Source organism: Stegostoma tigrinum, chromosome 12, assembly GCF_030684315.1.
Source record: "Stegostoma tigrinum isolate sSteTig4 chromosome 12, sSteTig4.hap1, whole genome shotgun sequence".
NCBI classification, from domain to species: Eukaryota; Metazoa; Chordata; class Chondrichthyes; order Orectolobiformes; family Stegostomatidae; genus Stegostoma; species Stegostoma tigrinum.
This window is the reverse complement of record NC_081365.1, coordinates 44,234,035-44,247,165: the sequence shown is the minus strand read 5'-3', so window position 1 is coordinate 44,247,165 and position 13,131 is coordinate 44,234,035. Positions and strand designations below refer to the sequence as shown.

At 43.9% G+C, this 13,131-nt stretch overlaps 1 protein-coding gene across 1 annotated transcript in view; it reads right to left on the bottom strand.

The window, feature by feature from the left end:
- med14 (mediator complex subunit 14) overlaps positions 1-8,409 on the bottom strand; it is a 108,615-nt gene extending 100,206 nt beyond the window's left edge. Inside the window, exon 1 of the mRNA XM_048540547.2 lies at positions 8,033-8,409. Within this exon, the coding sequence (XP_048396504.1) occupies positions 8,033-8,205 (173 nt within the window). The 5' untranslated portion in view covers positions 8,206-8,409. The remainder of the gene's footprint in view (positions 1-8,032) is intronic.
- Positions 8,410-13,131: the final 4,722 nt, after the last annotated feature.

Below are 13,131 nucleotides of genomic sequence, written 5' to 3'. Positions count from 1 at the left end.
TCTCCTTGTTGAAGGAAAGAGGGTGTAAATGCATTGGAAGCAGCAGTTTACCAGAGTGATACCTGAAATGACCAAAGATAATGGGAACTGCAGATGCTGGAGATTCCAAGATAATAAAATGTGAGGCTGGATGAACACAGCAGGCCAAGCAGCATCTCAGGAGCACAAAAGCTGACGTTTCGGGCCTAGACCCTTCATCAGAGAGGGGGATGGGGGGAGGGAACTGGAATAAATAGGGAGAGAGGGGGAGGCGGACCGAAGATGGAGAGTAAAGAAGATAGGTGGAGAAGGTGTGGGTGGGGAGGTAGGGAGGGGATAGGTTCACCAGTTTCAAAATCTCCCCTTCCCCCACTGCATCCCTAAACCAGCCCAGTTCATCCCCTCCCCCCACTGCACCACACAACCAGCCCAGCTCTTCCCCCCCACCCACTGCATCCCAAAACCAGTCCAACCTGTCTCTGCCTCCCTAACCGGTTCTTCCTCTCACCCATCCCTTCCTCCCACCCCAAGCCGCACCCCCAGCTACCTACTAACCTCATCCCACCTCCTTGACCTGTCCGTCTTCCCTGGACTGACCTATCCCCTCCCTACCTCCCCACCCACACCTTCTCCACCTATCTTCTTTACTCTCCATCTTCGGTCCGCCTCCCCCTCTCTCCCTATTTATTCCAGTTCCCTCCCCCCATCCCCCTCTCTGATGAAGGGTCTAGGCCCGAAACGTCAGCTTTTGTGCTCCTGAGATGCTGCTTGGCCTGCTGTGTTCATCCAGCCTGAAATGACCAAGCTGTGTTATGAGGAAAGGGTGGGCAGACTGGTCCTGTTTTCAGTGATAATGGGAACTGCAGATGCTGGAGAATCCAAATAATAAAATGTGAGGCTGGACGAACACAGCAGGCCCAGCAGCATCTCAGGAGCACAAAAGCTGATGCTTCGGGCCTAGACCCTTCATCAGAGAGGGGGATGGGGTGAGGGTTCTGGAATAAATAGGGAGAGAGGGGGAGGCGGACCGAAGATGGAGAGAAAAGAAGATAGGTGGAGAGGAGAGTATAGGTGGGGAGATAGGTCAGTCCAGGGAAGACGGACAGGTCAAGGAGGTGAGATGAGGTTAGTAGGTAGGAGATGGAGGTGCGACTTGGGGTGGGAGGAAGGGATGGGTGAGAGGAAGAACAGGTTAGGGAGGCAGAGACAGGTTGGACTGGTTTTGGGATGCAGTGGGTGGAGGGCAAGAGCTGGGCTGGTTGTGTGGTGCAGTGGGGGGAGGGGACAAACTGGACTGGTTTTGGGATGCGGTGGGGGAAGGGGAGATTTTGAAGCTGGTGAAGTCCACATTGATACCATTGGGCTGCAGGGTTCTCAAACGGAATATGAGTTGCTGTTCCTGCAACCTTCGGGTGGCATCATTGTGGCACTGCAGGATCACTCCTGCAGTGCCACAATGATGCCACCCGAAGGCTGCAGGAACAGCAACTCATATTCCGTTTGAGAACCCTGCAGCCCAATGGTATCAATGTGGACTTCACCAGCTTCAAAATCTCCCCTTCCCCCACCGCATCCCAAAACCAGTCCAGTTTGTCCCCTCCCCCCACTGCACCACACAACCAGCCCAGCTCTTGCCCTCCACCCACTGCATCCCAAAACCAGTCCAACCTGTCTCTGCCTCCCTAACCTGTTCTTCCTCTCACCCATCCCTTCCTCCCACCCCAAGTCGCACCTCCATCTCCTACCTACTAACCTCATCTCACCTCCTTGACCTGTCCGTCTTCCCTGGACTGACCTATCCCCTCCCTATCTCCCCACCTATCTTCTTTTCTCTCCATCTTCGGTCCACCTCCCCCTCTCTCCCTATTTATTCCAGAACCCTCACCCCATCCCCCTCTCTGATGAAGGGTCTAGGCCCGAAACATCAGCTTTTGTGCTCCTGAGATGCTGCTGGGCCTGCTGTGTTCATCCAGCCTTACATTTTATGGTCCTGTTTTCACTTGGATTTAGAAGAGTGAAGGGTAGCTTGGTTGAAGCATATTAAAGCTGCTAGACTGGATTCACCACAAGTGGCAATGGAACCAAAAGGGAATTACATACTTGACCTCATTCCCACAAATCTACCTGTCATTGATGCATCCATATTGGAAGTAAATTCCCATCTTCACATTCAGGATATATTCCTTCAGGGGGTCAGAAACCCAGTTGGCTGGATGGCTGGTTTGCAATGCTGAGTGATGCCAACTGTATGGACTCAATCCTTGCAGCAGCTGAGGTTGCCATGAAGGACTCTCCTTCTCAACCTCTCCCCTCGCCTGAGTTATGGTGACTCCCAGATCAATTAACCACCATTCGTCTGCCTTTAATGATAGAGCAGCCCAATGGTTTGATCAGACTAAGGTGACTTTACCGTCCCATTATAATCTGCCATGTGCTACTGCTGTGCTAGAATGGGCTAGACTTTTAACAGATTTAGCAGTTCAAAAACAGGACATCCACAAGGCACTATGGGCCATCAGCAGCAATAGCACTGTACTCAAACACACTTAGTACTTCATGGCCTCCCATATCTGCTACCCTACCATTACAATCCAGCCAGAAGATCATCCTGGTTCAATAACTTAGATATACTTGAAAATAAGGTCACAACCTGGTGAAGCTACATATGACTAATTGCATGCTAAATAGTGGAAGGAGCATGGAGTCATCAAGGATAAACAATGCTACAATAAACTGGTCAAATCTAACCTCTGCAATCCTGCCACAGTCAATCAACTGTGGTTGAGAACTAAATTAACAGAAGGTAGAGCATCTACAAACATCCCCATCCTCAGAGTAATAAAAAAGACATGATTGAAACATTTGTATCCATGTTCAGTCAGAAATGCCACGTGGGTGCTCCATTTCAGGCATCTCCCAGCATCATAGATGCCATTCTTCAAGCAACCAATTCAATCTACGATATCTAGAAGAGGCTGAAGATACAAGATATTGTAAAGGCTCTGGGCCCTGACAAAGTTCCAGCAATTCAATGTTCCAAAACTAAGTGTCCCTAACCAAGCTGTTCCAATAAGACTGGCATCTACCTAGCAATGTGGAAAATTGCTCAGGTATGCACAACAAGCATGATAAATCCAAACCAACCAACTATCATCCTATCTTCAATCATAAAAGTCATGGAAGAGATTGTAAACAATGCAATTAAGCAGCACTTGTAAAAGAATAGCCTGCTCACTAATTCTCAGTTTGGATTTTGTTAGGTCCACTTCACTCCTACCCTCTCACCTTCCCACTATAGGAGGTCAGAAGTGCGATGTTCACAGATTTTATACTCAATTAGGATCACGCACCACTACTCCTGGAGTCATCTCAAAAGTTAAAGGTCTTATAAATATATGCAAAATTGCCCAATTTATCTGTCTTTTAGAGCTTGGTTGACAAAAAGCAAGGACAATGTTTCTACACTGAACAAAAACTACTATTCATTATAAATAGATTCTAGCTACAACTGAAACAATTATGAACTACTGACCTATAACTCTTCCACTTAAAATTCTAACCTTCTTATAAAACTCTCCCTAAACACAAAAACAAGCCAAAAAAAACATGGAGGTTATGACTGGAAGGTAAAACTGAAAACACCTTTCAATGGTCCCTCACCACAGGGTTCTCTTGAGATTATCTTTGTCTTGTCAGGACTTTGAATTGATTTTCCTTCGTGGTACTTTCACTTGCTGGCAGAAGGCATGGAGCAACTGGTTCACACTTATAAAATCTTTGATTTATTGTTTACACTAACTTACAGTTGTTGGCTGGCAGAAGATCTGCGTCATTAACAACTGGTCACCATTCCACAAATCAGCTACTTGCTGCCTGCCAAATTTTTCTCCGTATATACCCATGAACTCTAACTTGACTTTAACTAAATCTCCTCCACTGTAAAGACCAACAGTAGCATAAACGGCACTTACAATGAGGGTCAGTAGCCAATTTTCAAAGAAATACAGTACTTCTTTCCAAAATCTTTGGTTTTTAAAACCATCCTTTTACCACTTCAATCCACAATCAAAAATACAGAAAAGTAAAGACATATGGTATTTACAATGATGACTGCATAATGTTTGGCACCATTCTAGAATCCTCAAATATTCAAACAGTTAAATACAGTCAGATCTGAACAACAAAAACTGAAAGTGCTATGAATGCTTTAAATGGGAAACAAAAGCAGATGTCGCTGAAAAAGCTCAGCAGTATCTGTGAAGAAAAATCAAAGTTAACATTTCAGGTCCGGTAACCCTTCAAAATGTTCTCCGCTGATCTTTCTTCACAGATGCTGCTAGACCTGCTGATCTTTTCCAAAATCCGAATAATATCCAGACATGGGCTGATAAATGGCCAGTAATGTCCATTAGTCAATAATAATCGCCAACAAGAAATAGTTTAACCATCGCCCCTCAACATTCGATAGCATTACTATCATGAATCCCGACTCCTAGCTTTATCATCAACATCTGTGGAGTTTTTAGGACCAGAGGCTAAACTGAACAAGCCGTACAATCTCCAAGAGCTAAGCAGCAAGTAGGAATTCTGCGCTAAGTAACTCACTTCCTGTCTGCTGAATGCCTCCGTGTCATCAAGAAGCCCAAGTCATTAGTTTGGTGAAATACTCAATACTCGCCTGGATGAGTGCATCTCAAACATCACTCAAGTAGCTTGACACCATCCAGGACAATGCAGTCAGCTTGATCAGCACTGCATTCATCACCGTCAATACGCTTGCCCTTCACCTCTGATGCACAGGAGCAACAAGGTGTACAATTAAAGTGCCCTGCAGTAATTGACCAAGGCTCATACAAGGGCTCTTTCAACAGTTTCTTTCATAATGTTCCGCAGGACAATTAGGAACTGACAATACACGCTGCCCTAGCCAGTCAAGCCCATACACCATACACCAAAAGAAGATCCTGAATGATGTTGATATAATGGATGTGGAAAAGATATTTCCTTTTGTGGGCAAGTCCAACACTACATGTCACTTTTTAAGAGACGGGGTCACCCTTTCAGGAGAGAGATTTTCCGAGGGTTGTGCGACTTTGGAACTCCAAGTCGATAAAGTAGCTAGGTGGTTAGTACCACTGCCTCACAGTGCCAAGGACCCTGGTTCAATTCCACCCTCAGGTAACTGTCCATGTGGAGTTTGCTCATTCTTCCCGTGCCTGCATGGGTTTCCTCCAGGTGTTCCTATTTCCTCTAATAGTCCAAAGATGTGCCGGTTAGGTGGATTGGCCATAGTATCCAAGGATGTGTAGGTTAGGCAGATTAGCCATGGAAAATGCAGGGTTAAGGGATATGGTAGGAGGATAAGTCTGGATGGATGCTCTTTGGAGAGTCGGTGTGGACTTGTTGGGCTGATTGGCCTGTTTCCACACTGTAGGGATTCTATGATTCTATCTCAGGCAAGTGGTGGAGGCAGGGTCATTGAACATTTTTTAAGCAGAGTTAGATTGATTTCTCTGCCTAATAAAATGCTAAGCTTATTGATAGTAAACTGAATAGAGGAATCCAAACAAATTCTGCCATGATCTTACTGAATGGCAAACCAGGCTCAGAAGCCAAATGGCCTACTGCTGTTCCTAATTTGGATGTTCAAAAGCTTTTGATCAATATCTGTAATGTTGCATTGCTAAATCACAAAGACAAGCTAAATTAGTTGCTAAAAAGGAGTTAGATTACAGAATCAGCAATAGTTTCAGCAAAGATTAGATTAGATTCCCTACAATGTGGAAACAGGCCCTTCAGCCCAACAAGTCCACACCGCCCCTTGCAGCATCCCACCCAGACCCATCCCCCTATAGCCCACACACTCATCAACACTATGGGCAATTTAGCACAGCCGATCCACCTAGCCTGCACATCTTTGGACTGGGGGAACATATAGTCCATCTTGTCCTTTCTGGTTATTTGTAGTGCAACTTGTCCAAGTTTCCTGCAATTTTCTCTCTTCAGATAATCAAATTTGTCTTCATGACACTCTCAGGCAATGAATTCCAGATCCTCACTCAATGGGGTTTCTCAAAGATTTTAAAGTCTTCTTTTGCCTTGGGTTTGTCAACCAATTACCTTAAACCGCCTCTTAAAAGACCTTTGGTTCGGACCCTTTTGCTATCAGAACAGGTTCTTCGTATCTGCTCTATCCAGACTTCTAACATTAAATACAATTAAATTTTCTCTCAAACCTTCTCTGCATTCAAGAAAATGAGCTGAAATTTTTCATTCTATGTAAATGATGTCCCTCATCCTGGCAGCCATTCTTGTAAATTTTTTTCTGGACCTCTTCATACATGCCCTAAAGCATGGACACAAAACTCCAGTTGTGGCCAAACCTGAGTTTTATAAAGTGACTCCATAACTTCCTTGCTTTTTCTCCCCTTACCAATATTTAGAAAATAATTAACGCACAAAAAAAACTATCATTTCTGCAAAGATCATAGCTGAGGAATAGCCCATTTGATCATCACAGAAGAAAATCCCAAATTCAACCGCAGTTTGCATTGAAAAAGCTAATCACAGCCAAATAAATTATAAGATTAAAAATTCCTGGTTATTTTCTGAAATATGTTCCTGCCAGGTGACAATATATAGCAATACTTGGTCATTCTCAGATGGTATATTAAAGCTTAAATGTAGAGACTTTCACCTGAACATCGACTTTAGGAAGGTATTAGCAATCAACAGCCACATGGAATCTTAAATGTAGATGCTAGAAATCTGAAGTTTAAATAAAATTACTGGAGAAACTTGGCAGGTCTGGCATTTGTGAAGACAGAGACAGTTAACACTCCAATTCCAGTCTGACACTTCTTCATAATTGAAAGGAGCTAGAAAGCAGTGTTTTCTATGCTATTGACACCCAGAGGAGGGCAAGCAAGTGCAACAAACTTGGTGCTTCCCAAATAAAAGACAAAGGGTAATACTCAAAAGAAGAAGGGGATCTAAAAAGAGTGTAAGTGAAGCTATCAGACGGAGAAAATTGGTGGACTGTGCCGGCAGGGGTCAGGTGATGTAAGATAAATGGAAGACACAGGTCATGCTCTGAAGTTACAGAACTCAGTATCAAGTCCTGGAAGCTGCAAAGTGTCAGAGCAGAAAATGAAATGTCGCTTTTCCAGTTAGGGTTGAACTTTATTAGAACACTGTAGCAGACCAAGGATGGAAATGTTACCATGGGAGCAAAGTAGTTTACCAAAAATGGCAACAAAATGGAAGGATGGGGTTATCATGACGGAGAGCACGAATACATTTTGTAAACCAGTCACCTAGTCTGTATTTGGTCTCACCAATGCGAAGGAAAATGTATTGTGAGCATTTTCTTGTTTTCACACTTTTATTCATGCCCATTTAACAATTCTTTCTCCATTAAAACATGATCACTCCTGTTGTCTTTTGCACGAGACACCATCACAATTTGTTCACTTGCTCCGCCTCCTCTGACAAAAGTATAAAAAGACCATTTTCCAGCTTCTTTCAGTCCTGAAGAAGTCACACCGGACTCAATGTGTTAGCTACATTTCTTTCTCCACAGATGCTGCCAGACGACTGAGCTTCTTGTGAAATTTTACCCAAGTGTAAAAAAAATCATGTTCTGAAGTTAAATTCACTTATTATTTCATTTTACTTTGCACTATTTCACTTTCCAATATCTATTTGAGACAGACTTGGGTTAAACAATTGTAACAATATTGTTTAGTGTAAAAATGCTGTTAAAGTTTCAAAAAGTTTAAAGTATAGAAATGTTAGTCAGGGTACATAACTTTAGAACGCAAGTTAAGGTACCACGAGATGCCAAATAATGCTTTCGGGTACCAAGCATTAAGAGAGCACACAGGTGAGTATAAAAAGGGTAGAAGTTAAAACGAAAAAAGATGAGGAAAGCGAGCTTCTCACTCAATTCGAATGTCTGAAAAGAGGGCAGGACTAGCAAATGCAAGAGCACTTGGAGAAAGTTAACTGATTCAGGGCGCTGGATTACTTGGGTACAATTATTCCTACTTACAGGTCGGCCAGCACCGTGATCTCATGGTAGGTTCTCTGCAGCAGGAATTCGATCAACATGCTAAGGCGGACGCCGGGGCTGGCGGCTACAGCCGTTGTAGCTGCAGCGGCTGGGGCAGAGGTCGGGCCAGCAGCAGACACCAGCTGCGAGCTCTCCACCTGAACCGGGGCCATTTTCAGCTCGCAGCACAGGTCCCACTGCCCCGACAAAAATCTACAATTTCCTGTCGATCACCAGCCGTTATCGGAAAGGCAGTTCTCGCTCCATCGGCAAAGGCCACGATTTGGTTTCTCTCCCAGCAGGTAAACTCCGGATTTTGTTGTTTCGCACTCGTTGAACAGATACCGTTACCATCGAACAGGACCCGCCATATTTGTCAGAACCCGGAAGTACATATCAGCAGTGACCCGGAAGGAAACTTTAGAGAGCAGGCAGGAGATTGGAACGGTTAGTTGCATTCTCGTTTCTCCCAGCTTTAGGTGAAAAGTAGATCTTTGGATCAAAAAAAATTATCAACAGGTAATTAATAGCACGTGATGTAAATAATTTGCCAACACTTACATATACTTTGTTTGAAATTACTAGGCATTCTCTTCATACGTTATTTATCGCTTCATTTTCAGGTCAGTACGAATAGAAGTTGCCCTGGTTTTTAAAACAAAAACCCTGGATTTTGAAGTCTTTCTCCGCCAAGCGCCTAGAGCGCTCGGGTCGGGCGGCATGTTGTGGGGATTGGTGAGAAAGCGAGTGTGTGTCAGGCAGGATGGCCTTTCGTAGAGATGACTTTTTAATCAATGGAGAGGTAGAGATGTATATCTCGAAATCTTTGCAAATCCGACCTACCGCTGTGCAATTTTCTTTGCCTCACCATGTCCATGGACATACTGTCGCCTCTCAAACTCATTTTAAGTCCTCTCAATAGGTCTCTGGCTTTGCAGCAGTGCTCAATCGACACTTAACACAATCATAGGTGATATTCTGAGATAAAAATGTGGAGCTGGATGAACACAGCAGGCTGTCATAGGTGATGTTCTGGTTGATCGTGAAACATAATACCTCTTGTCTGTTACTTTCTCCACCTTTGACCGCACTACCTTGTCAAACACGCCTCTTTATCCTGTAGTTGGGATTGTTCCTACCTGGTTCAATGCTCAACTGTCCAACTGCAGTTACAGAATTTTCTACACCATTGCTTCTGGAGTCCCCAAAGGATTCAACTTTGGTCTCCTGTTTCTCAACTGCTAGTTGGGACGGCACGGTGGTTCAGTGGTTAGCACTGCAGCCTCACAGCACCAGGGACCCAGGTTCAATTCCAGCCTCCGGTAACTGTCTGTGCAGAGTTTGCACGTTCTCACCATGTCTGTGTAGGTTTCCTCCAGGTGCTCTAGTTTCCTCCCACAGTCCAAAGATGTGCAGGCGAGGTGGATTGGCCATGTTAAATTGCCCATAGTGTTCAAGAATGTGTGGGTTAGGTCCATTAGCTATGGGAAATGCATGATTACAGAGATAGTGTGGGTCTGGATGGGATGCTCTTCAGAGGGTTGGTGTGGACTTATTGGGCTGAATGGCCTATTCCAACACCGGGGATTCTAAAGCAGACAAACTAGTCAATTCACAATCCCAGTCCCCTATTTGACCCTGAGCTGAACTTTTAACCAATATTCACTCCCAACCACAAAACTGAATTATTTCACTTCCATAGTGTTGCTTGTTCACCTTCGTAATATTGCCATTATCCCTATTGAAATCTTTGCTGCACTCTCAATTATGTTTAATTATCCACTACACCAATGGTCTCCTGACAAGCTTCCCAGTTTACATCCAATGTAAACTTCACATTTCAGTTCTGCCTATTTGAGTCCACTTATCTTACTATCCTCCTTCAGATTTTAAAATTTTCATCTGTGCGTTCATCCTCCCCATATGTGCTTCAATCCTTGGCTCAGAAATCTTCTACTCCCACTTCTGGTCTGTTATGTGACCCAACTGTCCACTGCCAACATTGGTCTTAGCAGCTTCAGCTACCTCAGCCCAAAGCTCAAGAATTCCTTTTCTAAACCTGTGCAGCTCCTTCTTTTCCTTTGACCAAGCTTGTCCTAATATTGCTCAGTTTTAGTTGATAGTGCTCTTGTGTTTCAAATGTTTAAAATGCACTCTTTAATACAACTTGTTTTATATACTGCTGAACTATGGGAATTGAATTTAGGCACATGAAGAATAACCTGAGCGAAAAGATTGATTCAGTAAAAATGTAAATCTCAGTAAATTGGACTCCACAATATGCCATAGATAAGAACAAGCCTTGGATATCTATGAAGATTTGTTAAAATAATCCATTGCAATATCAAGGACCACTTTGAATCCTCTGTCTGGACATGGAAATTTGATTTGAATATTAACAAATTAAATTTCACCCAATGCACTTGGAATAAGTTTGCTAGTAAAGTGGTGTTAGATTTGTGCAGAACCATAACTGCAAAGATGCCTATGGAAGACCAGTGCAAATATTTCTGTAGGGAATTAAACAGATGGTAACAGCTTGCTTACAGCTATATCATAGACATGTTTCTAATCTTAAAATTATTCTTCTGAGATTAACTGTACTGAAGTTTCCAAATTTGGATTAGAAGAATCAACAATTTCTAGTATAAATCAACTAAAACACATTAAAGACTGCAAATTTAGGGAATTACGTTATCTTTCCCCAATCTAATATTCCTTTGAGTTATGCCTGTGGCTAAATAGTTTTAGTTGATCCATTGTATTTAATGGTAACAAGTCAGTATTATTATTTAAACCAAATACTCAAAATTTGAAATGTTCTACATGTAACAAAATTGCCAATGTATGATTTGAATTATAAATGTAAGAGGATAATTTAATCTGCTATGATGCTGCACACATGGAGTCAAATTTAAGTTAATCTTAAGAAAGCGATGTTATATGGCAGGGAAGGGCATTGCAAGATCTAAATAAAAGTTATTGTCTACGAACTGTACCACAAGAGTCAGTGCTGAGAGAACTGTACCCTAATGAGAATGAACAGTAGCCCAGTTGAAGATAGTCCAAGAAATGAAAGTCGTATTAATTTCATTTTTCTTGTTGTAGGGCTCAGGAGATGAATTATTAACTCCAGTCAGCTCATAAGAATCATACAGCACAGAAACAGACCCTTTGATCCAACTTATCCCTGTCAACCAGTTGACAAAGCTGTAATTTCGCTGTGCAAATAATGTCTCTGTGATCAAAATCCTGGAACTCCTCCCAAACAGCATCATGGTCTACCTCCCCTACACAGACTACAGTGGTTCAAAAGGTCAGCTCACCACACTTTCTCAAGGGCAACTTATGAGGTCCCACATCCCATGAATGAGTATATATTTAGGAAAAATGTATTGTGCCTTGTGGAAAACCTTAAAAGAAACACACTACATACTTACGTACTTAGAATTGAAACATTGCAAGACAAGCATAAAAATGTCAGCAACCTAGTAAACTATATAGATTCTAACCTAATTAATTTCTCCATTGTCTGAAACACTGACTTTGTTTAGGGGCAATTAATTAGTTGTTTTATTTCATTTTCTGTGACATTGCTAATGGTGATTTGGAGCACATGGCACATTTTATCTTCTCTATATCTTGCTCACTTCTGTAAATCTCTCCTTGCCTATCTTACAGATGTGGGGCAGAAATGACCCTGCTTTTGAGCCAAGAGTTCCACCTACTCCAGAGATTTGTCATAACATCTCTGAACAGGTTCATTAAAAAATACTTTACCAAATACCCAAGATAACAAAGTGTGGAGCTGGATGAACACAGCAGGCCAAGCAGCATTTCAGGAGCACAAAAGCTGATGTTTCGGACCTAGACTTACCAGATACCCTGACATGTTAGCATTGAAGATACCTCTGGAACTTGGAAGTCAAAACTGAAAAAAGATCAGAGATCTTGAAGTCAGAGATAATGGGAACGGCAGATGCTGGAGAATCCAAGATAATCAAGTGTGAAGCTGGATGAACACAGCAGGCCAAGCAGCATCTCAGGAGCACAAAAGCTGACGTTTCGGGCCTAGACGCTTCATCAGAGAGCTAGTCAGTGGAGGGAGGGTTAGGCTCCCGGTTAAAGAAGTGTGGAGGCGAAGCCAGCGGAAAAACTGCTGTATGTCCAAACATGACTGGTATTCATTGATGTGTGGGTGGAGGGTGACAAAGGTGAGCCCCTTGCTTAGGACTGACTATTCGTCCTCAGTCGGGGGAGGTCTGGGGGGATGGTGAAGATTCGGCAGGGCCCAGTGTGGCTGTCTTCTCTGGGGTAGCTGGCTGTGGGCGGAGCGATGTCGGCTGTGGGTGGGGTGCTGCTGTCATCGGCGGTGGGCAGAGTTCCGTCAGCAGTGGGCAGAATGGCGTGGGCGTTGCGGCGTCAGCGATGGGAGTAGCGGGCTGAGCGGCAGCAGTAGCGGTGAGGGTGATGTTTGTGGAGTTTGTTCTGGAAGTGGAGGCGGTGACTGCAGCAGCGGCCATGGTCCTGGAAGTGGTGTGCCTGGTGCTGATGGATGTGACATCATTGGTGGGTTCACCGGCCGTGTCCTCATGGTCAATGGCGGCGGGTGCATTGTGGGGGAGGTGCAGGGACATGCTGGAGATTTGGGAGGTGGAGGAATCCTTTTTGAGGTGGCAGGAGCCAGTGAGTTTGTTGTACTTACAATTTTTGGTGTCCAATAAAGCTGAGTAGAACCAGGTGTTCAGTTTGTGAATTCTGCGGAGGATGAAAAACAGGAGAGGTCCTTTGCAGGTCTGGGAGAGGGAGGCTCTGAACTGGAGCAGGCTAGATTGCAGTGCCTGGAGATGCTGGCGCATGGCTGCGAGTGTCTGTTTAGGACTCGCAGGGAGAAACATTGCTGAAGGGTCTAAATGTTCTGGATGTAGAGCTGGTCACAGTTGGGGCAAAATTGGGAAGGCTTGAATGTAGTCTGTAGTCCATTGAGGATGATCCAGTTCTGTGGGCAGGTGCTGAGGAAAGTGATGTGGCTGTGGTACCTGGTTTGCTTCAGGACATGGTCGAACAGTTTCAAGGCCAAAGAGATTACAAGAGAGTTG